This window comes from Pituophis catenifer, unplaced genomic scaffold (genome assembly GCF_029215685.1).
Source record: "Pituophis catenifer annectens isolate HBS135680 unplaced genomic scaffold, rPitCat1.0.hap2 SCAF_2, whole genome shotgun sequence".
NCBI classification, from domain to species: domain Eukaryota; kingdom Metazoa; phylum Chordata; class Lepidosauria; order Squamata; family Colubridae; genus Pituophis; species Pituophis catenifer.
The window spans coordinates 228,966,864-228,993,890 of NW_027256882.1; the positions used below are offsets into that span (position 1 = coordinate 228,966,864).

Genomic DNA, 27,027 nt, shown 5'->3' on the forward strand with positions numbered 1-27,027 from the left:
AAATGTCAGGGGATACAAACGATCCCTCTTCCTACCCAAATAACTCGCCTCTTCCCTAAAGCATTGAATTGCCAATTTGTTTTTGTTTTTTTCTTGGCTTTTGAGCACACAGATTATAAAGATAGTCACTTCCATATAATGTATTTATTTTCATGTGCATATAAGAAGGCAATGGTGGCCAGTACAGTTCATGTTAAATAGATCTATTCCTCATCTCTCCTAAAACACATACAGAGAGAAAGAGAGAGGGAGGGGGATGGAGAGAGAGAAAGGGAGGGAGGGAGGGAGATCTTGCACAAAGTTTAAATATTGAGTAAAGAAAAGATTTATTCTTTGTTTGAGATTTTCTTTCCTTGCATTGATTCCTAAGACTTGGAGGACTCAAGTGAAATTAAAGGAGAACCATTCCAAGAGCTAAATTATACTAGCTTCTTCAGGTAACAAGGCACGTTTGATAAATGTTGACAATTAATATTGACAAGAGTGTTAAATCTGCATACTGTGCAAATTTAGAATGTGTGTCTATGGTGCGTTTCTACGTCTTCTTTTTAAGTTACTCTAACCCTCATTATAAAGACTGAGGAAAACATCTGTCAGATACATTCATGTAGGAGATTTAGCTATCTTTCTTCTTATAATTTTAGGGCAACACAGTGCAGCCTCATTCAGAGCTCGTGCTCTGTCTGAAATACCTCACACTATTTCAATACTAACATTTTATTCTTTTTGTTGTTGTTGGGAAGGGCTGTAGCTTAGTAGAAGCTCACATGACTTTGTGAGAAAATATCTTTGTTCAGTCTGCCTTTTGTCTGTAGGGATAATCTAGGCCTGAAGCCCTGAGAATTTGATTCCAGCTCAGAATAAAAAACATGAAGTTAACTTAAATCATAAATCTGACTTGTAATAAGATCGTGTACCTTATATTTCCAAGTTAGGTGATCATATGGATATCATTTTTCAGTCATCCTAATTAAAGTTTGATCAAATTCCAAGTAATTTACAGCACATTTATATAAGAACTTGTTTTATTTACACAGACACACACATAAACAATAAAAATCTAGATACAAAAAAATATTAGGAACAGGTCTGATGGGGAACTGTGGAAAAAAATATATTCTCATTGTAATGAGTTCAAATGTTAACAGATACCCATCAGATTAAATTTAATAAATATTTTCAGTGTATGTGATTAGAATTAACTTAAAGTAAAGCCATGGTCAACCCAAACACCCAAAACTTTATTAAAATTGCCAGCCATAATTATAGGATACTCTGTTAAAGTAAAAAGATGAACAAAACATTCATAAAATATATGAATGCAGGAGACCTTTTCTGATGCAACTCCTGGACTTTGGAACTACTTTTCTTGGAAAATTTGAGCCTCAACTTTTATCTGGCCATTTTGTCAACATGTCTGACCACCTTTGACCAGGACTAAATATTTCTGGTTGCCATCTGGGGGATTTCTTTGAATTTGTTTCTAGGAAATCTTCCAATTTCTCATAACCATTGAAACTTTTCTTATTTTAAGTGACACACTTTTAAACATTCATAAATTGAAGCACTGGCACTGCTTCAATTAATCCAGTGACCTTGGTGAATAACCTTTAAAAACAGAGGAGATTCCTTATTTTAAAGGAATTCATTTGCAAACCCTTTCACATTAATGGTTTTTCTTTCTTTATTCTAGAATATTACAGACAATGGAGGTAGTGGAGCTCCCAGGATTTGGCCCTTCAGGAAAAAAATTCTAATGATAAAAATTAGAATTTTTATCATTTTTATCATTTATCTTGCTTCACAGCCGAGTATAATATTCCAGTGGTTCATCATTCCTATTGTTTGCAGTCTCATCTTCTGCTGCCATTGGTATTTCTGTTTCAATTTCAAAAGCTGGATTGACCTTCCCAGATGCATAATCATTTCTTTTCAAATCTATGAAAACAGAAAAAAGCTTTATTTTAGATAATATATCTTTATTACATGCTGCCATAATCTCCAAGGATTCCAGCAATAACAAACATACAAGTAATATACAACATTAAAATATCCAGAGCTACTATTACTAGTAATAATAATAATAATGTCTCATGCTTCATCTCCATTGCTCCTCAGAACTCCTTAAGATGAACCAATACAAAAAGAATCTTCAGAACATCAAGCTTCCAAGCCACTTCCTGTTACCAGAAGTTAATTACCTAAATCAAAAGAGCTGCCCACCAGATATTGGAAAACTTCCCAAGCACCTTTCAAATTCCCTCCAGATCCATCAGTTACTGTGGACTTCTTCAAGAAAGTCCTGGATGGCAATCAATCCCATCTAAACTAAGAGGTATGAAGCCACAGCAAGGGACTAAAGTGTAAGGTGTTGTATATCCAGGTCACAGCACACAAAGTTGTTATGGGACAAAATCCAAAAACATCCAACCTATGTTGTCATGTGCCTGAGGCAGAGATTATCTGGGACAAGTCCCTGATTCATGCCATGGAAATCATGACTCTCTGATCCCATCTATAGGACATGAAGAGTAAAGTCCTCTAATATGAACTTCTTCTTGTTGTGCCTTATCCATTATCGGACATTGGCATCTAATATGAACAGTGAAGGAGATTCCAACATTTACCCAGACAGGTACCATAAATCAGATGGTACACCATAGAGATTCCCAGTTTGTAACTCAGCACTCTATCATCTTAACAGCAGTAACCTTGGTCATAGGGAAGATAGATTTTAAGATCAATGTTATCATTCTGAAGTTTGCTGCAGGACCCAAAATCTAAGTAGATAGAGCTCCAAAAGAGTAAAATCACAGCCATCATCCAAGTGGATCTTGGTAATATGTATTAATATTAGTAACTGAAGAAATATAGCTTCAATTATGCAGGACATCTTCATATAATATACTAATTATACAGGTAGAAAATAAATACTTTTATTATTACTTCCTTCCTATAATCCATTAGATTGTAAAACAAAGAAATGAAAGACTGCTTATTTAACCTTCAAATCTACTGCTTTGGTCACTCTACTAAAACAACTAATCTAATATCCTATTTAGAGAAAAGACATGATTGTGTGTTTAATATGACATTTTAGGGCAAAGCCTTGGGGCCCTCTACAAAAATGGCCAATTTGAATGTGATAATAAGGAATGCAATCTAATATAGATAATTCTTTTTCTTTTTATTCATTCCTTTTCTTGTCCCTTCCATCTTTGGAAAGGATCGTGAAAAGCCAAGTGAGACTTTTGACATTAAAAAAGTGCACCCAATATTTTAAGTTTGCCACATCCAGATTTGAAATACAAAACCAATAAATAAGACTGAGTGTTGCTTTTTTTCTAGATGTATGTTAGTATTGTGCTGACCCTCAAAATATTAATGGAAAATGTTGATTTGTACAACTCTTTCTTGGAATATTTTGTTACCAACATCAATACAGTGAGCTCAGTCCTAGATTCAGGAATTAGCCCTAAGGCCAGATTTGTTCAAAAACGTTCAGAGCTTTGCTATGCATACCAGGAAGTTTGAGTTTCCTGCAACAAGAATTGCAGCAATGCTTTGAAATGAAGTTTTTGAAGGCTTCTTCTCCAAGGTTTGCTGGCCCAAAGGTCATCCCTCTAGAATTTGAAAATAACAAAGGAACAATTAATGTCACAATATCTGTACACACCTTTTCCACCTGCATATCACAAATACGTTTAGTTGGATGCCTGGTTTTGGGGGGACCTGCCTAAACAGGAGAATGAGTGCAGGAGGAATGGAGTAAGACATGCTTCAATGTATGAGCTTCTATTAGCACAGACGATGTAGCACTTATTAAAAATTAATGTTCTAAACTCATAGCCACAATCTAGTTTGACACAGATACCACTTTGCAAAGTAGCTGGAGGGTAAAACCTAATCCTTCAACTAGTGTCATGAGCATTACTTATGAGAAACTATGGTTAGATAGCATTTCATTGACTGTAGCCCATTTCTTGTGCATTCCTAGGATTAAAACACAAGAAACAACATATTAACCTCAGCACAGTATCTGAAATGAACTGGGAAACCAGTTATGCCCACTCAATATAAGTCAAATATTTATCTCTTCTGTTGCCAGGTTTTTCGGTAAATATCTGCATTTATAGCTTTATTAAGTTTTCTTCAGTTACCTTTGTGTCAATGCATTACATTATTCTTAATCGGCCATTTAAAAAGATACATATACAAAACTGTGCTGTTAACCAAACAGAACATCACTGTTAGCAATGTGTAAAAATATGCATATGTGCATTACAGTTGATATCAAAGATTAATTGAATCATGGAGAATACGTCACATTTTATATGATAAATTTACATGAGATACTTACTGTTTGTCTTCAGGTTTAATAACAGATGGATCTGTGAGGTTTTCTCCAACACCTGCAGAATTCAAATTTATAATGGTTATTAGAAGGTAATTGTCTTCTTTAAAACCATTTGTGAAATTATAACCTGTGCAATTATTATATAGTTATCTAATCTTTTGGTTTACAGAGTAAAAATGAAAAAACAATATTAAAATGATAAATTGCTTTAGACTATGACAAACAAATGTTGCATACTCAACTATTTTTAAAACAATTTTCATTTAAATGTAAAGCAAACAATATAAAGGCTATAATTCAAAGATACTTTATGGATCCAAATGTATATTGCTAGAATTATATATAAATAGGATATATGTTAATGTCAGAGAAAACCAAGAACTTGGTTTCCTTGTGCAAGGAAACTTCCCTACTCTGAATAAAATAGATAAACACCATAGACATATTCCAGCTCTGAAATCTTCATATGCTCCAGAATATCTAGATCAAGGCTGAAATTTGGATCCTCATATTTAATCCATTGTGTAAGCTTGTTTTGCTGCCTGAAACAATAGCTTACATTAAGCATTTTAATGTTTCATTTATTTATGTCAAAGTTGGATAACTTTTATGGGCCATTCCGGAATTGCAAAAGCTTCCATGGATGACTTCCCTAGTCACAAAACTGCTATTGTGTGGCCAGTCACAAAACATCCATTTATCAGAAGGCAAACTAGTCTTCAAGGATGCTTTGTTGATGATCTCTGCGGGACTTCATGGCATTCATGAAGCCCTAGTGGTGGTTGATACTTTACTTTGGAACAAGTCAACTTCCTTTAAAACAGTTTTTTAAAAAGTGATGTAAATTGAAACTGTATTATTAAGAAGATAGAACAGTTAGGTAAACATGGATCAGGAATCTCTGATTCTATTATATTGTGTATAAGTGATGGATTTAGATGCTTTATATTGTTTCTTATTTTTTTCAAATTCTTTATTCTGTTAACAACTTGTGATACTTGTGCACTAGTTATCCCTGACAGTGAATTGGCTATGACCGCATATGGACTAGATTCTATAAGAACCCATAGTTTCCATAGCTGCTCTCGCCCACATCGTACAATTCCATTAAAGAGAGGTAGCATGAGAGCAAAAATATAGATGCATCTAACTTGTGCTTTCTTTCTTTCTTTTTTTTTTTTTTGAAACATGTTCTATACCAAGCAACCACACTTTCATTTTCCTAAGAGATAAGTAATGGTGGTATGCAGTACTCAAAAGATTAATACATATACTATAGCATGAATTTGCCAGGTTAACACAGGTTAACTCCAAATCTCACTACTTCAGGAATGCAGATGTGACAAGGCTATGACTACTATCTTATTTGTGCCAAATGATCTCTGTGTTATCATATTTTCCCATATCAGCAAGAGGTCAAGCTTTGTTATTGTGCTTGCCAACCCAACCCAATCCAATCCAGCCCTGCACTCATTTCACCTCACCAAAGCCAACAAAGAGTCAATGCTTAGGGGGTCAAGCTTTCTAACCAGTTATGCCAAGTTAGTTAATTAGTTTTAGTTATCCCTAGAAACCGGTGATCACAGGCAGCAACATTTCCCTGCCCGTTATGGACAACTCAATAATTACTTAGTATTGTGCCCAGTTGGGAAATACGGTGTTTCACATGGTTAGAACCTGTGTAATAGACTGTGTGATGGGTTAGGGTTAGGGTTAGGGTTAGGGTTGTAGGGTTGTCATTTGCTCCAGCTCCTGCCCATCTACCAGTTTGAAAGAATGCAAACGCAAATAGATAAATAGGTACCACTTGGTTGGGCACAATAACAGGGACATGAAAGGGGCCCCCAACCAGGTGTCTCCCTGGCAATGGTGATGTCACCAGCTAATCCTTTCAACCTGGAAATGCCTTGGTATTTCAGACATGAGTGCGATGCAATGCGAGGCCAAGCCCTGCACTCCAGGAAAGCAACTGAAAAATAATTGTATAGATTTTCTAGGTTTTTAATTTTTTTTACTTCTAGTATTGTCTTCAAGCTTTAATTTAATTCAAATTTCTTCCAAAAAAAAAAAAAGGAGCTCTCCTTTCCTCATACTTTTTAAGATAAAGGTGGACTTTTGATGATAATTAGGCAATACTTGGTGATTCATTTGCTTGCCATCAGCAGTGAAGGGTTTGTGGAAAGAAAGAATTTTTGCAACTTCCAGGCAAGTCCACATTGAAGTATTAATCAAGCCTAATCCTACCTTGCTTTGAGCTAAGACAAATTCAGGCAAGTGCTGCTGCCTATTGAGTCTCAGGCATGTGATCTCAACCTTAAAAGAGATGCAGGTGGAATATTTCAAAAGAAACTATTGAGCCTTTCCATTAAAATTTAAAGAAACAGCTCAGATCAAATGGATTTGTCCTCAAATCTCTGAGCCCAGCCTTAAAACAAATCATATTTATTCTTAAATCTCAAATATTCAAGGTGAATCAGAACTAATTCACACAGGCCCCCATGGCATTTGCAAAGATGGAAGGAAAGAAGGTAGAATGATGAAAGCAGAAATGCAATATCATGTTCCTCACACAACGAAGAAAGGACAGAACCTGTGGCATGCTTGCACAATCTTCTATAGATGCATACACACAGGCCTAGAAGTCATTGTTAATCATTTAACCACTAACAATAGATGGATATTTGTGTGCCTGTGTGTGTGTGTGTGTGTGTGTGTGTGTGTGTGTGCACAGACACATATATATATATTATGGACTGTATTCATAGAACATTTCTTGTATCTGATAAACTATACTATAGTCCACAAATACTGACACCCAAATAGATGTATTAGCCATTCAAGTGTCATATGCAATTTTTCTAGCTTTGATTTTACTAATTTTCATGGTACAGTCTTTTTTACTCACCTTGCAAATCTAATACAAGAAGTTCTCCTCGGGTATATTCATAACTCCAGTGAGAAAAAGCCAGCATAACTTCTTCCAGCAAATTGCTAGGTGTGATTTCATCCCCATTGTTGTTATTGTACTTGCGGAATTCTCCTGTCATGTATTTCTCTATTGTCAGCCACTGATTGGCTGAATGGCAATAAATTAAAAAGACTTCAAGGAATCTGAAAAGAAATGAGAGCATTTTTTCAGGAGGTGTTCTTCACACTGCTTTTGATGAATAAAGGGTACTAATCTCACGTACAACTTTCATCAACATCATAATGTTAACAACATTCAAAAACATAAGTATGTGCAGAATACATGTTAAAATGTAATGTTATCCTATCCGTGTCTATGCAGAAATAAACCTAATTGAATTAAATGGAATTAAATGGCATGTATTCCCAAAAAGTAAGTTTAGGACTTTAGCCAAAAAGATGTCATGAGATAATTAATCTAAGAGTTAATGAGGACCTAATTTTCAGACAGAATTTCATAAAATCTCCAAACTTGATGGGGAAATTGGGCATTACTTTGAGAAAATCTATTATCATAATCCTCGCAAACAAATTAGAGGACAAATCACCACTGGCGGTTTAACAACAGAATAAAAATACAATAATTGCAGCCTAGAAGATTCATTGGTGATTCCCAGGTAAACATATAAGAAGTGATTGACTCTCATAAAACTATTAGCACATCCCCTTTTTTTGCAATAATCAGCAGTTTTCTGATACTTTTGTTAATTCCTACATGGTTACTTTCTACCGGGCTTAATCCAATGTAGTCTTTTCTGCTAATTCTGAAGTTGGATACTCAAATGAAATCGCTATTCACAGAATTAAAAGCGTGTCTTGTATTTCTTATTATCTTGTAAATCAAATAAATCTCCATTTTAAATATTTAGAATGAAATTTTGATGTTGCTCATTAAATGAATACAGATGAATGGAGAAGCTTGAAGTAATATCAGGAAAAAAATAATGTACACACTTTAAAAGGATTTTATCTTGCCATACTGCTATCTGACTTGAGCAATTTTGTCAGCACTGAACTGAACAAAAGGAACAAGATAGATAGATATATAAGATAGAGTGTGTGCGTGTATATTGTGTGTGTGTGTGAGAGAGAGAGAGAGAGAGAGAGTGAGAGAGAGTGAGAGACAGACAGACAGACAGACAGACAGACAGACAGACAGACAGAAAGAGAGAGACAGAGACAGAGACAGAGAGAGACAGAGAGTTGAAATAAGCCCCAAATTAACTGTATTCCCTGAATAAATATCTAATATGATGGATCATCCCTTTAGGATTTATCACAGTCCTGAAAAGCGGTATCTTGTTTGTAACATCAGGTTTTGGTGGTCATTATATAAAGAGATGGAAGCGGAGGAATGATGTAATATTGTTGTTGCTGTTCAGTCACTGTCATGTCTGACTCTTTGTGACCTGATGGACCATGGCACACTCTCTCCTTTACTGTCTCCTGGAATTTGCCCAAATTCATGTTCATTACGTCAATGACACTATCTAACCATCTCATGTTCTACTGTCCCCTTGTCCTTTTGCCTTCATTTTTTCCCAACATCAGGGTCTTTTCCAATGAGTCCTCACTTCTCATTAACTGACCAAAGTATTTGAGCTTCAGTTTCAATTTCTGTTCTTCCAAAGAACAATCAGGGTTGATTTCCTTTAAAATTGACTGATTTGACCTCTTTGCAGTCCAAGGGACTCTCAAGAGTCTTCTCCAGCACCATAATTCGAAAGCATCAATTCTTCAGCATTCTGCCTTCCTTATAGTCCATACTGGGAAAACCATAGCTTTGACTCTGGTTTTATAGCTATGCCATACTTTTCCTCCCAAGGAGGAAAGCATCTTTTAATTTCATGGCTGCAGTCACTGTCTGCAGAGATCTTAGAGCCCAAGAAAATAAAATTTGTCACAGTTTCCATTTCAATGGAATATAGACTGTAATAATATGTAAAACATGTGAAAAAATAGTTGTCTGTTCCTCTAATAATTGTTGGAATTTTAGGGCAGAATTGTATCTGCCTGTCTATTATTGACAGATATTATTAATTAAATCAACATATTGTATATAGAATGAATAAATTTAGTATTTATTTATTTATTTATTTATTTATTTATTTATTTATTTATTTATTTATTTTTCAATTTATATACCGCCCTTCTCCCTGAGGACTCAGGGCGGTGCACAGCCAGAATTAAAAACATGAAATACAAATATTAAAAACAATTAAAATATATATAAATTAACATTTATATTCAACATTTTATTCCTAGAAACACATACCTGGGAGTATATGGAATGCTATGGGGCTTCATTTGATTGAAGGTATATATCAATTTCTGAGCTGCCCTTTGCTGCTGTATTTCCTAAAAGTAATAACACAAAAAAATCCTAGATATATTGTTTCAGTAATGTTTAAAATAACATTTAAAATGTTAGTTTTTTCATCCACATTTTAAGTACGTCCATCCTTTTTAAGATTGTGATGACACAATGTGATTTAACTAAGTCTGGCTAATGACTCTTTCCAGATGAAGTAAGGACTGAATTCTGAAATCTCAGTTTAGAGATTGCATCAAAAACTACTAATTGGTTTGGGTGGGGAAAACTTAAAAGTACTCATAAGTGTCATTCAAATGACAGGATGAAAATTTAGTTTCCTTAGAAAACAAAATCATGAAATAATTTACGAAATATAAGTGAGCTGATCCCATGCACCTGTATTTATTTCCCTGACAAATACCCTGTTTTCCCAAAAATAAGACATCCCTGATAATAAGCCCAATCGGGCTTTTGAGTGCATGGCAATAAGCCCAAGCTGTTCTGTCCCCCTTCCTCACACAGGCAAACGTAATACCAAGCACGCCTGCCAATATTTTATTAGGTAAACAGATTAGAATTCTTGGCAGACCAAGGTTTTGGCAGCAAACTGCTGAATGCCTGCCAAGACCGTTTTCACTCCCATAAAGCAGAAGAGAATTTATCTTCAGTCTGTTCCAGGAGCAACAAATTATCCACGAGACAAGAGTTTAGTCAATGTTCAGTCCAAAATATATCCAAGCTGAATTTCAGAGATCATGATGTGACTTTCAGGTTTTAACTTTGTCCATCACAAAGCCTGAAGAGCAATCCCACCCACTTTTATTCCTGGTGGGGCGTGGCTCTGTAACTCAGCTCAATCTCTGACCCTCCCACACCTCTTCCATTGCTGCATACGCTTCTCCCTCCGACGCTGCCTGGGATCAAGCCAGGATTCATTATCCTCACTCCCTATCAATTGGTGCTCCGATATGCCTTCCTCCTGGCACATCCCAGGCTGGCCTTCGGATGGAACCGAAAGGAGGGTCCTGGAGGCCTTGTCAGTTCCTCCCCATCACCTTCTGAGTCCTCTTCCTCTGTTAGGATAGGCTCGGGAGTCGGGGTCACAACACAAGCGCTTATTTCAGGGTTCAACAAAATATAAGACATAATATAAGGTCTTATTTTTGGGAAAACACGGTAGGAAGAATACTCTTTCTGATTTTTCCTGTTTCTATTACAATGATATTAACAGCTTTGAGACACCCTACTAAAGAATAATAATAATAATAATAATAATAATAATAATAATTTTATTTCTATACCGCCCTTCTCCCGAAGGACTCAGGGCGGTGTACAGCCTATTTAAAAACACAAAAAACACGACAACAATTAAAATTTAAAATCATTAAATAATTAGGCTCCAATTAAAATCCCAAAAATTTAAAATACCCCAATTTAAAACATTATGTTAATAGCCCTGCCTGGCGGAACAACAGGGTCTTCAGAGCGCAGCGAAACACCCGGAGGTCGGAAATCTTTCGTATTTCGGGGGGCAATTCATTCCACAGGGCTGGAGCTCCCACATAGAATAACAGACTTGGAAGGGACCTTGGAGGTCTTCTAGTCCAACCCCTGCTCATGCAGGAGATCCTATACCCGTGATGGCGAACCTATGGCACGCATGCCACAGGTGGCACACGGAGCCATATTAGTGGGCACGCCAGCTCAGCTCTGGGGCTCAGCTCTGGGGTGCATGCGCACGCCGGCCAGCTGATTTTTGGGCCTTCTGGGCCCACCAGAAGTAGGGAAACAGGCTGTTTCCTGCCTCTGGAGGGCCTGGGGGGGTGGGGAAGGCCCATTTTTCTTTCTTACCTGGCTCCTCTCTGTGTATCTGGGAACGGCAAAAACAGCCTTTCCCACTCCCTTGGAGGCCCTACAGAGGCTGAAAGGGCCCATTTCCCCACTCCCGGTGGGACAGGAAGTGACGTTTTTTCCTGTCCCCAGCCTCCAGAGACTCCTAGAGAGGCTCCTACAGACTCCTAGAGAGACTCCTAGAGAGGTACTGGAGGCTGGGGACAGCAAAAATGTCACTTCCTGTCCCACCGGGAGTTGGGAAATGGGCCCTTTCAGCCTCTGTAGGGCCTCCAAGGGAGTGGGAAATGTTTTCGCCATTCCCAGATACACAGAGAGGATCTGGAACCAGGTAAGAAAGAAAAAGGGGCCTACCAGGCCATCCTGTGCCAGGAGCGGTGGGGGGGAAGGGATTGCGCACACATGCATGTGGGCACATGCGTGCGAGACCCTCCCCCGCCCCCCCCCCTCTCCTGGCACGTGATGGCAAAAAGGTTAGCCATCACTGTCCTATACCATTCCAGACAAATGGCTATCCAATCTCTTCTTAAAAACTTCCAATGATGAAGCACCCACAATTTCTGAAGGCAAGCTGTTTCACTTATTAATTGTTCTAACTGTAAAATTTGTCTTTATTTCTAGATTGGTAGTAGTTTGAATACATTACAATATATACCTGAGAATACTACTAGTTACTGGTATTACTATTTTGTGTGCTATAATGAATCCATTTTAGCCATTCTCATGATTAGACATATTTTTGGGGAGGCAGGGCTGAGATGGCTGTGCGCAGAGTTGGGATTTAGGTGGCAATGGGATTTGACAGACTTCTTGGTGAACCACCATTTTAGACCAGGGTGGACCACAGTGAGGATTCCTTTGGTAGAGTATTGCTTTTGTTGTTGTTAGTTGCGAAGTCATGTCTGACCCATCATGACCCCAGGGACAACATTCCTCCTGATCCTACCATTCTCTGGAGTCCATTTAAGCTCACGCCAACTACTTCAATGACTCCATCCAGCCACCTCATTCTCTGTCGCCCCCTTCTTCCTTTGCCCTCAATCTTTTCCAGCATTAGGCTCTTCTCCAGTGAGACCTTCCTTCTCATTAGGTGGCCAAAGTATTTGAGTTAGAGTATTGCTAGCCTCCTGTTATTATTAGGGATTGCTGATCAGATTATACTCACTCTGAGACACAGATGGAGCACTGTGCGTTCATGGAAGATCTTCTGCCAAGTCTGAACAACTTCAGGAAGGAAAGATTTTACAATGAAAACTTCACCTAACTTGAGCACATTATTTTCAGACCAGGTGCAGACAGCTTTCATGGCTCTCCTCAACCCTCCATCCATTTCCTCCTGAGACAAAACTTGAATCATGGCAGCCATGCCGTGCTGTGACCAAGAGGACATGCTTTTATCAAGGCTCGAAGGTGAACTTTCTTCCAGTCTATAAATTGTTACTTCTTCTCCAGCTAAATAAATTTAACAAATAAATAAATACACTGGAAATGTTGTAAAAAAAACATCTGAGATTAACAATAGAAAAGCAATAAGATTAACAAAAAAAACCAATGAGATTAACAATAGAGGAAAAATGCAAGGGTTTTTAATAACAAGGTTTTCTAGTTATTTCTAGATATGATATTATACAAAATAATGCAAATAATGCAAAATATAGAGATATAGATGTGTGTGTGTGTGTGTGTGTGTGTGTGTGTGTGAGTGAGAGAGAGAGAGAGAGAGAGAGAGAGAGAGAGAGAGAGAGAGAGAGAGAGAGAGAGAGAGAGAGAGAGAGAGAGAGAGAGAGATGCACTGTGATTTAATAAAAAATAACCAGGCAATAGCATGATTGCACATTTTAAATCTAAATTATTATGAATTTTCCTTATGACTAAAATGTTTTCATATATCAACATGGAATCTGGTACTCACCAAAAAACTGCACTGGTGTGAATGGGATTGTCTGAGCCAGCCTCATTAAATTGTTTCTTTCAACAGCTGCAAAGAAGCAGGTTAATCATATGATCTGAAAATTCTTGCCCACCATTTTAAAAAAGAAAATTTGAAAATAGTTGTTTCTCTTACCAAAGGCCTTTGATTGGGAGACATAAAATACAGTACAACATTTGAAGTGATCAGAATAATGTTTTAATCTCATTCATGGAAGTAAAACTAACTTGTTAAAACGTTATCTAAAGAGTATTTATTTCAGCATTTTAATTTTCTTACACTCCTATTTTCTGGCCACTGGCTGGGATGGGCAAAAAATATTGAATGGAGAAATAAATCTACTAACTAGACAAAGATTGAGTTAGAGATGAAAAGAAACTTAAATGAACAATATAGCACTGGAAAATCTTTTAAAGAAACCATTGAAATCATTTATTCAACCCTCAAGGGCCACCCACTGAATTTATTCTTCTGATTTAAATAAAATGGGCAGTATTTGATGATATCATTTCAACTTTACAACTGATCTAAAGCCTTACTGTAAAGTATTGACAAAAGTTATTAAGATTTAAAGATGAGTTTCCCTCAGATCCTTTGCAAATTACTGATACCTTGTCTGAACTCAAGGTATTTCTATATTTCTTCTCAGATAGCAAAGCAGACTATAATATAAGATGCATTTATTGCTGTATATACATCAAGGTGGATGAGTGGCATTTCAGAAATTTGTGTGAGTATTTTTGTAAACTCTACTAATTATAAAACGATCCTTCACTTTATCCACATTTGCAACATAAATTTGAACTATCTTATACATTCTAGACAATTTTTCTGGAATCATTTCCCAGAAAATATATTTAACACTTGGCTTTTTTTCTTGCCATATAGATTTTGATATATCTTTCTGCCATTGTTCAGTTATTAGAATAGGTATTGTTTGAAGCAAAAAACATTATCCTTGGCAAAAAATTCTCCCCAACAAACACAATTATAATTTCTCCCATGTTAAGATTCTTTTTAGGTATGATTATACTGCAAGATTATTATATGCACAAACATGGAAAGACTGAAACATCACAATTGGGGAATGGTTGGGAAAAATGACAGAATTAAGAGAGATGGCAAAATCATTTGATTAGTGACAGATCAACACGTACACTTATAGTGACTAGAAACTCCTTATGGACTTTTTGTTGAAAAAAGAGAAAATGGACTTGTGATTTATGCATTTAAAGATTAGAAAGGGTAGCTTATGGAAAGAAAGAAATTATGATATAATTCTAGATAAAGAGGGCAAAATATAAATGTATTTATAACCGTTGTCAAGGCGATTGGAAGCCATTTATATATTTCTTTTCTTTTTTTTTCTTTTTTCTATTTCTTTTTTTATTATTTTTTCACCATTTTTTATTATTGTCTTAATTTTCTTTTATTGTTTTTATTTTTGTTTAAAAAATATTCAATAAAATTAATTTAAAAAATTAATGTGTAAAGTTTGAATAGATTTTCTTTTAAGTTTAATGAAAATCCAGCTTGGTTCTATTTTTAATATATAATAAACTGACCGCAGCAGATATGGTATATGCTGATATTTGTTTATAATATAATAGCTTTTATACCCATTGCAATAACAATAGACTACCTTTAACTATCATACAATTGTTACCTGCTGCAAATACTTCATTAGCAATCTAATCCTGAACAAAATTTGCAAAGACTTTGATATACTTGTGTTCTTGTGTGACAGCAAGGACATCTGCTGGTGGGTTTCACAAATTTCATCAGCTTTGAATATGTAGCAGTTTAGCAGGTTCACATGTGCTCAGTGCTTCCGATACAGTGTGAAATCATTTTTAGGATATGAATTCACTAGGTATTGATACTAAAAGCAGATTTATTTCATCATAAACTGAACTAGCTCATCCTCAATCTCCTTTACCTCCTTTTATTATATTTACTAAATATAATAGAAATTATATTTATAAAAGAAATTGCATTATAAAATAAATTTTATTTCTATGGCTTTTGATTATAGACCTGTTATTATCCTTTCCAGTAACCAATTTATTTTACCAACAACTACTTGGCATGCAGAAAGCAGTGTTAACATAATAAATTATCTTAATCTCCCCAAGATACTCTCTTAGGAATTATTTTAATATACGGCTCTTGATAATGAGCTACTTCAAAGTCAGATAATTAGAAAATGATAGAGGGAAAGAATTAATATACTCAGCATACTCACTTAAAATACTCACTACGTACCTGAGTAATGATGGTGCAAATCTTGAGGGTTTTTTAAGGAGAGTGAGATATCTGAAATATTTTTAAAACATTAATGTTAAATATGGAAAGAAAATACACTGTTGTGAGCAGTCAAGATTGCCACAAAGTGATTGGAATGAAAGAGAATCCAGTTTAACTTTTTATTAAATTATTTAGTAAAAAGCATATAATGATACTGGGGACCATAATATTATTTGTTTATTTCAGAAGACCTATATCTTCCTCTATTCCTAGAAGTCTTTGGGCAGAATACAACAGGGTTAAAACAATTTTTTTAAATATTATCTTAGTTGTATTTATATACAATTAAAGCAACATTTTAAAAGGTCAATGATCAATGTCATAGATACCAATAAAATTAAAATAGCAGCTAAACATATACCAGAATAAGATGCCTTTCAATTCAACTGAAAATCTGTTCAATTGAAGAACACTCTGTTTCCCTGAATTTGAACCTTTATTATGTTTTATAAAGATAGATCTGTTTCTATGGCCAAAGGCCAGGAGTTTAAAATAACATATCAGGACAAATTATCCAGATATAGTTCAAAATTAAATTATGAAATAATATCAGGAAAAAAGAAAAAAAAGGATGGTAGATGAATAAAATAACTGAAAATTATAGACTATAATTTTTATAATAAGTACATTTTAATTTAAATCTAGTGGTTACTGACAGCAATAGAGACCAGTATTAAAAGTTTGCTATTTTCCTGAAAGCTTCACTACAGCAATCACTTAATTAAAAAAAAAAATGCACTGTATTCTGTTGGCTCCAAATCAACTATTTTGCAATTAGTGGTATTATTAATTTTGCTTTCCAAGATTGGACAGGCCAGGAATATATGTGTAACCATATTAATTTCAATATTAGAACAGATAAAGAGATAATCTTGGAAAGAAACGTTATTACCGTTCCCTGTTAAAACCATTGAGGGGAAGGTAATTAGATGGGCCCCCAATGAATATCTTTTGCTGTATCAATACAGAAAATTGCAGCATACACTAAAATGCAGTGAAAGATAGAGGTCAAAGTAAAAGTGGTGTAAGGTGATAGAGCTAGTCTGAACTGGAGAGACTGTTTTTTATTTGCAATCCAGAAATGGATATTATAGTTTGAAACTAATCTTAATTTTCAGTAACTTGATATAATAGCTGAACATACATTACAAGTCTTGAACAGGTCTTTGGATTTTTATAGAAGCCTTCAGATATATAACTAAGCAGTAATGCCTGATTTATGCTTTTTTTTCTTTTTCAATCCCTACCTATTTTCCATTTATTGTATGACGTTTGAAAGGTAAGACTAAACAAAACTCCTCAACAATCTCTACAAACATATCTGTGGAATAATCGGTTATAGTAAGTTTCCATATAGGAAAGGGTAAGTGAGTTAGTAGTGAGAGGCTCTTCTAAACTAACTTTGCTCTAAACATGCATTTGATTACACTATTTACAAATAAAATAAAAAAAACTTACTGCCATCTCCATCTAAACTTCTCAACCTTTTTGAAACAAAAGGTAGAATTAGATTTTTATCATTAATTTAACATGCACTCACACACGGAATGTTTCATTGTATTGAGAAACTTACATAACTTCATTCATTTTAATTTTGCAAAATATATATAGTAGTCATTACAATAAAGACTAGGTTCTTTGAGCATTTATACACTAACTTGCATTTCTTGATATCTCATGACTATTGATAGAGAAACTATTTAATTGTAAATTCTATCATTTGTACTCAGCATTCATCTTCTTGATATATCATAAGTGGTGCATGCAGAGATATATTTCTGTGTATTTTTGGCACGAGTTTCAATGAGGATCACATACAGATTGAATTCATATTATATTCACATATAAATTATACATTTAATATAACTCACAATCCTTTGTGATAAGCTTTTAGAATGGGACATCTCTATGAGGTTATCAGCTAAATGATTAAAGGTCACAAACAGTGGTGGGTTTCAAAAAATTTTATTACCTGTTCTGTGGGTGTGGCTTGGTGGGTGTGGCCTGGCTTGGTGGGCGTGGCAGGGGAAGGATAGTGTAAAATCTTCATTCCCACCCCACTCCAGGAGAAGGTTACTGCAAAATTTCCATTTCCTCCCAATCAGCTTGGGAGGCAGAGAATAGATGGGAGTGGGACCAGTCAGAATTTTTACTACCGGTTTGCTGAACTACTCAAAATTTCCACTACCAGTTCTCCAGAACTGGTCAGAATCTCCTGAAACCCACCTCTGGTCACAAAGGCATGTCAGATAATAGAGATAATATGGTTAAAAACCATCAAAAATGCCATCTGTGATCAAACAGACAAGAATACTTACGAGTAGCTTCTGCTCAGATTATTCTTTCTATTCTTCCTAGTCCAAGCAATGCTGTTATTTAAATCCTGAAAAAAAGGTTGTTGTTTCTATTATTTTTTTACGAACAGGCATTTTAAATAAAAGTACTGTATGTCTTAGTTCATGATTAGTAACTTTCATACATCTATATATCTTCTTCCCTCGGCATACATATTACACAAAATTGTAGCGTCCTTCCCTGAGGTTTTCCATGTAGCAGCTCAACTTGCTTAAACTATTTAATTAGCGTCAAATATTTAAAAGATCCCCTTTTGCGACCGTCTGACATGCAAAGTCAATGGGGAAGCCAGATTGACTTTACAACTATGGTACTAATTTAACAGATACAGTGATTCACTTAACACCTGTAGCAAGAAAGGTTGTAAAATGTGGCAAAACTCACTTAACAAATGTAGCAACAGAAATGTTGGGTTCTGTTGTGGTCATAAATTGAGAACTACCTGTACTATAGCTTAGTAAATTTGATGGTATCAATAAAGTAAACTGGATTCAGATTAGGAAAGTTCCAAAGTACCAATTATAAAAATTCTTTCATCAGCAGACTATATTGGGACTGTGTAAAAGAGTTGATCAAAACGTTCTGGAGTGTGCATGAACCTTTTTTAATTAAAAGAAGGAGGAGGAGGAGGAGGAGGAGGAGGAGGAGGAGGAGGAGGAGGAGGAGGAGGAGGCCATATTCCGCCGATACATCATGCAATCCTAAACGCTTGGGAAGTGTTCGACTAGTGATTTGTGATATGAAATCCAGCATGGTTATTTTGTTTGCTGTGTATACTGTCATTTTTGTGTATATAATAATAATGTCATGTTTCTTTCCACCTTTCATAACTGCTACAGAAGGTATTTCTGGGAACAGCCATGGAAAGTAGCTTCCAAAACAGCGATATGAATCTGAGAACAAAGATGGCTGCTTTATCAAATTGAGAAGACATGCTATGCATGAGCTCTCTACTTTCCAAAGGGTCCCTTTGAAGGATTGCATACCACCAATCTATATTTACTCATTGATGCTATTTCCTTACAACTCACAATTGTATAAAACCTTAGCTTTTAAAGTTATTCTCCTCATATATCCTTGAGACTTTATGTTTTGATAAGTTAGTTTTTTTTAATCATTGATCTTTAAAAATATTATGGATTAATTACTTATTTCTTCACCAGCATCTTCTGTGCTTGCTGTAGTAAAAAAAAAAGTATCAGTTTTCTTTAGTTTACTCACTAGGGATTCAGCAATTAATATAAATTACAGACCGTAAAAATTTACCTTGCAAGTCTTACCTCTTGCGATTGTCTCAAGTAGTCACAGATTTGCACTGTCTGCCTCACCAGTTCTTGATTTTTCATTTCCTGATGCATACAACTGATATGATCTAAACCTAGCCAAGTAAACAAATATAAGAGCTGTACATTCAAAGTCATTGCATGTATCTTGTTTCCCCAAAAGTGAATGGTATCCATATCAATAAATCAATTTAAAGCAAGATGGTTCTTATCCTCTACCTTTGAGAAATTACAGCCTGTCTAGGTGGCTCAGTGGCTAAGACACTGAGCTTGTCGATCAGAAAGGTTGGCAGTTTGGCGGTTCAAATCTCTAGTACAGGTCTCCTGCGTGAATAGGGGGTTGGACTAGATGACCTCCAAGGTCCCTTCCAACTCTGTTACTGTTACAAATAGTATTTTCATAAGGGTTATGCAATGTCAACAGAGGGCTGTGTCATGATGGACTCTTTTTAGACATGACACACAAGCTTTTTTTTTTTCATCCTTTGTCTGACTGTCACTAAGATATTGTTATCAGTCAAGGGACTGAAGGGTATTGGAAAGGAAATTTGCATTATATGGTTTGATGATAAAGGATTTATATAATCAAATGCAGGTAGTCTTTGACTTACAACAGTTCATTTAGTGACTGTTTGAAGTTATAGTGGCACTGAAAAAAGTGACTTATGACCGGTTTTCACACTTACAACCATTACTGACCATCTCCATGGTCAGGCGATCAAAATTCAGGTACTTGACAACTGGTTCATATTTATGACAGTTGTGGTGTCTTGGGGGTCATGTGATCCCCTTTTGCGACCTTCTAACAGGCAATGGGGGAGCCAGATTCACTTAACAGCCATGTTACTAACTAAACAGCTGGAGTGATTTACTTAACAACTGTGGCAAGAAAGATCGTAAAATGGGGGGAAACTCACTTAACAATTGTTTTTCTTAGCAACAGAAATGTTGGGCTCAATTGTAGCTGCAAATTGAAGGCCAATAATATGATCTGGATAAGGTAGGTGAAAATTTGGGCATGGGGATGAAGCGTGTTAAATATTTTAAATCTTTGTGAGATTCTGGGATAGAGTAAGGGTAATTTGCATGTGTTAACTCCCTGCAATATTTAAGGCATGAATTTTACATTTAAAAAATTCAACAAACAAAGGCAGGCTAAAAATACCAGCTTTCTAATTATATCAGTGCTTGGCTCCTGCAACCCTCAGAGGGAAGAGGAGGAGGAGGAGTGAAACTTCTAGCAAAATAAAGTTAATTAATCCTGTTCTTTGGAACTCATGAAAGTTTTGCTGGTTCCATGCAATTTCTTCTTACTGGACCACAAATGTAAATTAATATACTGATGATGAAGCCAACATTCAATAGTAAACCCTGTTAACTCTGTAGAACAATCATACATTCCACAGGGACCCAAGATTTGCTGTCAGTTGTATGTCTGTAATTTGTTACTTATGATTTGAAAATGTGTTCCTTCTGTCCTTCATGGTAGATCTACAACTTGTGAAATTAGATTAATATATTTCTTATTCTTCAAATTTATAATATTGTAATTCTTCTCAAGAAGTTTCTTAGCCTATCTTTATAACTTGTTCTCTGAAAGGGGTTGTTTTCAACAGTATGCACGGTTTTCTTTTAGTCCTGTATGTAATGTTCATGGGCCTAATGCGACATACTTAGTTGCTTGAAGTGAGACACAGTCAGCCATTTGGCCCTGCGTTCCTCTTTGTCTTCGGCAGGTTTACTGTCAAGCGGTTCCAAATTCACTTGGATGCTCTGAGGGCAACTATCTACTGTAATCAACTGCCAAGAGAAAAGAGGAAATAAAAGTCAGCCGAAGGTCCAGAAAAATCAAATATCAATTTGAATATCACCTGAACTGCTGTCATATTTTCATTGCCCTCTAAAAGCAATGTCTGTTATCCCCATACAAACAGAGATGAGAGAGTTAAGGGGGAAAACTGCATGAATCAAATAGAGTAGAAACAAGATACAAAAATATACATAGCCCCAATTTTTGTCCAAAGTCAAATCAAGTTATTTAAATAAAAGTATTTGCATGCTCCATGAATTATATTCATTATGCAATACAAGTAGTTGACAGCAGGGAAGAAGCGATTTTGCTTATACACCAATCAGTTGAAATGGGAAAAATTTCATCAACTGTAGGATTAAAAGTCACAATACTTTGGGGGATTCTATTCATGGGATGAAATACCGTGATTAAGCAAATGGTACTATATAAAACATGTATTTTTCCTGTGGATTGTATCCTACAATTCCAGATGACTCATTTCATCAAACATTTGAAAATTCAGAACATGATTCACAAAACAAAAAAGTTACCTCTGTGGATTAACTACTCCAAAACCTGCTGCTTTGAAATAATCTTCAGAGGAGATGAACAGCTTTTCTTTGAAAACATGTTAACTATACATTGTAGTTTACAAATAACCATCCTTATTTGAAGCCTAGCTTCTATTTTTGATGAATGTTTGTCCTTTGTTTTAGTAATGCACTGTCTGCAAACGATTAATTGATATCACCAGAAGTTTTAATCACATCCACACAGAACCACCCATACTTGGTGTGGGTGGGTCTGTGTGGATGTGATTAAAACTTCTGGTGATATCAAGATACAGTGTGTGTGTGTATATAGACTATATGTGTGTGTGTGTGTGTTTGGGTATACACTATATGTTGTGTGTGTATATATGTGTGTGTATGCATGTGTATATATGTATATGTGTACATACATACATACATTTATATGCACACACAAACTCTAACAACAGATAACTCTAATTCTATTAATACCTACTGGAACTTGAAGAGTTTTTCGCTTTTTCCTTGAAGACCTCCTTTCTTTGTTCCCAAATTTTGCCTTGGCCCATACTGACTGACAGAGCTGAGTAGATTTTGAAAATTCTAAGAATAAAAAGGGCGAGGACACAAATTCATATTTCAAATAAGTCTACAAGTTTTGCAGTGACTTTTTTGTTAAGAGAGAAGACATATTGTGATCAATGGAGTTTACTTTTAGCTATGCCTCTTTTTAGCATTGTTTGCAACACCATGGAATCATCTTTAATACAATGGAATATATGAAGTTAAAGACACTATGAAGTCAAGAGATAAAAGTGGCTTGTCACAGACTTCTTGCAAGATATTTTCTAGCAATATTTTAAAAAACACTTCTTATACATATTTATCTAGCATATATCTATTCTGCAACTAAACAAGTTCAATATTCTGTTTAGTCATATAATAATATATATATATATATTATTTTATAAATGTCTAACAAAAAATTAGTATATTTCAACATACTAATATTCCATACATTTCCTTGTCTGTCATATTTGTAACTACTTATTTAATTACAAATATTTACCTGCTGCCCAGTTTAAACAACTTCAAGTGGTTTACAATTGATTTTCCTCTTTTCACGAACATAACAGATTATCACTCCTATCATCTGCACTGTAAGAGCTGACTATGAATGATGTACATGTAGACCCAATATATGGAAGATAGTTTGGGGAAGGCTGAATCATCACAATTGGTCCTCACATTATGCTGAGGATAGCTAAAGATTAAACTATTTTTCTATGGTAGACAAAAGCATGAGTAAAGAGGAGGGCAGGGCAGGGAAGGGGAGGGGAGGGGAGAGGAAAATCTTTGAGCTTAATAATACAGGTGTATGGAGAAAGAATGTCAAGTGATATTTCAAATGTCATTATAATATTTCATATACTTACATATCATTCTAATTTTGTTTGCCTTATGATTTCATAAAATGTGTCATATCATTATAATGCTATTGTCAGGTCTGGAAGCCATCTTTTACATTGGGCCTTCAAGCCTGCCACATTTTCTACTGTGGGAAAATGGGAGGGGGGATTGTATGGAGTATGGGAGATATATATAGTCAAAATAACATTCATTTCTCAGAGAGTCAAGGACACCTTGCCCTGGCACCTGGAGTCGGATGACTGGGAGCCATCTCCAGTTGGGACAGTGGATGATTGGACCATGTAATGGACATGTGGGTGTTGGCCAGGGATTTGAACTTTCCTTTGGGTGGGGAAAACCTGGAAGCTTTCATATTTGGGTTTTCCTAGATATGCCAATCTGACATCTCTAATAAAATGGAACTTTGAGGAATCTCAAGCCTCAGAGTCTTTTATTGTTGGGGATGTTACTTTGAACCTTGACATTAACCCGAATCTTGACAGCTATTGCATACTATTCAAAGACACTATTAATGTCATTGGTGCCTGCAGTTGCCATCTTGCTGATAGTTGAGGTAAGATGGCTCTGTTTATATAACCTGACAAATTAAAACCACATGGCACACATTATTGCTTAGGGTATTGTTTGAACCCAACCGCTGGTTAACACCGATTTAATTTATTTGTATTCTGCCTTCTACATATACACACACAGAGAGACAGACAGACAGCTAAAAGAAGGCAAAAAAATGCAAATATAGAAAAACTCTTTTTTTAAAAAAAATACAGGTATTCCTTGATTTACAACCACATTGGGACCAGATTTTCCATTGCTAAGCAAGGTGGTTGTTAAGTGAGTTGCACCCCATTTTACGACCATTGTTAGGCTAATCACTGCATTTGTTAAGTGAATCATGCAGTTGTCATTAATCTGGCTTCCTCCATTGACTTTGCTTGTCAAAGGTCAGCTGGGAAGGATGCAAATGGCAACCCTAGGATGCTGTACCCATTGCAAATACATGCCCTTGCCAAGTGCCCAAATTTTGATCATGTGACTGTTGGGGATGCTGGAATGTGATGATCGGTTGTAAGCCTTTTTTTTTTTCAGTGTCATTGTAACTTCAAGGTTGCTAAATGAATGGTTGTAAGACGAGGATTACCTGTAAATGCAATAGAGCAGGGGTCTCCAACCTTGGCAACTTTAAGCCTGGAGGACTTCAACTCCCAGAATTCCCCAGCCAGCTAAGTCCACCAGGCTTAAAGTTGCCAAGGTTGGAGACCCCTGCAATAGAGCTCTCTCTTTAAAGATGAAAGCACAAGAAGAGGAGAAAACTCAAATTTGTGTTGTTATTGCCTTTTATTTTGCAGGTTTTTGCTGTTTTCTCAGCACCACGGGCACAAAAGCTGCTCCCTTTGCAGAAAGGCCAATTTCTCTTGAGAGGGTTGATCCAGACAGACATGCTACGCTGAAAAGTCAGGCGAGACTGTGAGCTGTCACTACTGTACTCTGATACGTCCGAACTGTAAGAGAAAGATTTGGATTCCTTGATCTGCACGTGCGGAGGACTGTAACGGCCATCTTCTTTGTCATGGAGTGATTGTTGACATGCTTGCTGCTTTGACCAATTGCCACAATCTCTCTTCTCGTTGTCTTCCAGGAAGCCCCAATTTACATAACCTTTTCCTGGTCCCTCACACTGATAAGGAGCAGATTGAGAGATCTCACGGATGCTATTAACCGTGTGGATGGACAAATGGTGTTCGGCAGCAGTTTCATTTTCTTTCTTAGCCATGGAAATGTTCAGCTCTTGCACTTGGCTGATAACCGGCATTGTTTTTGCCCCATCGTTGGCACTGCATACATGGCATTGAGGGATAGGGTCACTCTGCTTCATTTCGTCTTTAGCTTTTAAGTCCTCATCCTTAAGCTCATTCAGAGTAGTTGAAAAGGCCAAACTTAAACCAGCATCTTCAGAAGCTCCTTTCTGATCTGGAGGCACAAGAAGAAACTGTCCGTATCGAGAGCCTGATTTATTCCCTGAAGATAACTCCGATGTCAGAAGGCCATTTTCAACTTCCTGTTCTTGATCTTTCTTGATTAATTGGATTTCATCATAGTTTAGGCCATCCAGAATGGTATGGTTCCCCCCTAATGACCAATGGCTTCTGGCTAGGTTCCTCTGAAGAGAAGGTGGCATGCTGTAGTAATTGTACTTGATATTCTCACTTTCCATGCAACTCAAAGCCTTTGAACATAGAGTGTTGCTCCAACTATGTGGAAGCTTTCTACAGGTCTGATGCTTCTGTTCAGATAGAAAGACTTCGCCTTCTTGCAAAGTATCCACAGCTGAAATGACTTTGAGAGTATCAACCGTTAAAACTGAGAGGTCCTGTAAGTGTCCCAGTTGGCTGTCCAAGGCAAGTAAAGAATCTTTGATATAAATTACTTTGTCGTGAATTTCCTTCAGCTGTGAAAACATTTCTTCAACTCTGGGGGAAGAACATCCAAAAATTATATTCCTATGCATGGTTCTACACTAACTAAAGGAATGTATTTACTGTATTTTCTAACCGGTAAATTAGAAGCTCATTAGATATGAAGCCAAATTGTTTCACCACTTGTATTTTCTACCCTATAATTCTTAATTACTGCAAGGTGTTTATGATTCATAGAATCGTTTGTCATAAATGTGATTATCTGAGACACATTTAAATGGTTTGCAGTCTGCTAAAACAATTTCAGTGTTCAAAAGTTTGGTCTATGTGATCATTTGAGTATTTGTTCAATATGATTCAGCATAACCCAAAATTTAGTTGAATAAATCTTTGCTTTGTGCATTAAACTGAAGAACGCCTAAAGAATTTAACAGGATGGCGTGGCTTAAGGAATTTATTCATTTTTTTTTTCAGAATGACCTCACATATTATCTATTATTATTTTTTGTTCCACTATATTGCGTAATACAATAATGAAATATTTAATTAACATTTAAATATTTAGGACCAGTTCAACATGCTTTTGTTGCCAAAAATTATGAGGGGCAGTTCAAAATTGCAAGATTTGAGAGATTTGCATACGTGACCTGGCTCTTTTACATATGACATTCAGTGGTGGGTTTCAAAATTTTTTACTAACGTTCTGTGGGTGTGGCTTGGTGGGCGTGGCAGGGGAAGGATAGTGTAAAATCTCCATTCCCACCCCAGTCCAGGGGAAGGTTACTGTAAAATCCCCATTTCCTCCCAATCAGCTGGGAATTGGGAGGCAGAGAATAGATGGGTGCAGGGCCAGTCAGAATTTTTACTACCGGTTCTCCGAACTACTCAAAATTTCCGCTACCGGTTCTCCAGAACTGGTCAGAATTGCTGAAACCCACCTCTGATGACATTGCATACATGCACAAAAGGGGCAGGGTTTTCATTATGATGCCGTGACTGGCATCTTATAAATTTTGGACTCTCCCTTCAGCAATGCCACTGTTGCTAGGTATCAAAAGAAGTATTATTATGAATGAAAGCCTACCTTTCATTTGTAACACGGATCTGCTCACTATCGCTGAAATGAAAGCTTTCCTTCTTTTCATGTAAGTACTGTTCCACACACTGTTCTTCAAAATCATGAAGCTTTTTTAATTCTTCATCGCTCAGGTACAGTTCTGGGTAAAGCAATAACAAATTAATTTTACCTTTATTGTATTTAAATAACCTTAGTGATCAAACACATGACAGAAACGTGTCAGTTACAGGTGGGTGAACCTTTCAACAGTGTTGATTAACTGTTAATAGGGAGTGGTAAAATGAAAGTCGAGACAATGACATATGAAGACATAAATTGGTCTTTCAGGCCCTCAATTACGATGAATAGAGTCCCTGGTTAGTTATGTTTTATCTATGAATTTGCATAGAGCGACTGGATGCCATCTTGCTTTGTTCTG

General features: G+C 36.1%; 1 protein-coding gene across 1 annotated transcript in view; it reads right to left on the bottom strand.

The window, feature by feature from the left end:
- Nucleotides 1-1,167: 1,167 nt before the first annotated feature.
- Nucleotides 1,168-27,027, bottom strand: part of TRPM6 (transient receptor potential cation channel subfamily M member 6) — a 69,054-nt gene continuing 43,194 nt past the window's right edge. The window contains exons 26-40 of the mRNA XM_070935608.1: nt 26,616-26,748; nt 24,450-25,585; nt 22,183-22,289; nt 21,038-21,164; nt 19,362-19,459; nt 18,045-18,109; nt 17,185-17,210; nt 15,685-15,735; nt 13,402-13,467; nt 12,655-12,941; nt 9,600-9,682; nt 7,263-7,468; nt 4,361-4,412; nt 3,523-3,623; nt 1,168-1,938 (exon numbers count right to left, since the gene is read on the bottom strand). Coding sequence (XP_070791709.1) covers nt 1,802-1,938; nt 3,523-3,623; nt 4,361-4,412; nt 7,263-7,468; nt 9,600-9,682; nt 12,655-12,941; nt 13,402-13,467; nt 15,685-15,735; nt 17,185-17,210; nt 18,045-18,109; nt 19,362-19,459; nt 21,038-21,164; nt 22,183-22,289; nt 24,450-25,585; nt 26,616-26,748 — 2,675 coding nt within the window. The 3' untranslated portion in view covers nt 1,168-1,801. The remainder of the gene's footprint in view (nt 1,939-3,522; nt 3,624-4,360; nt 4,413-7,262; nt 7,469-9,599; nt 9,683-12,654; nt 12,942-13,401; nt 13,468-15,684; nt 15,736-17,184; nt 17,211-18,044; nt 18,110-19,361; nt 19,460-21,037; nt 21,165-22,182; nt 22,290-24,449; nt 25,586-26,615; nt 26,749-27,027) is intronic.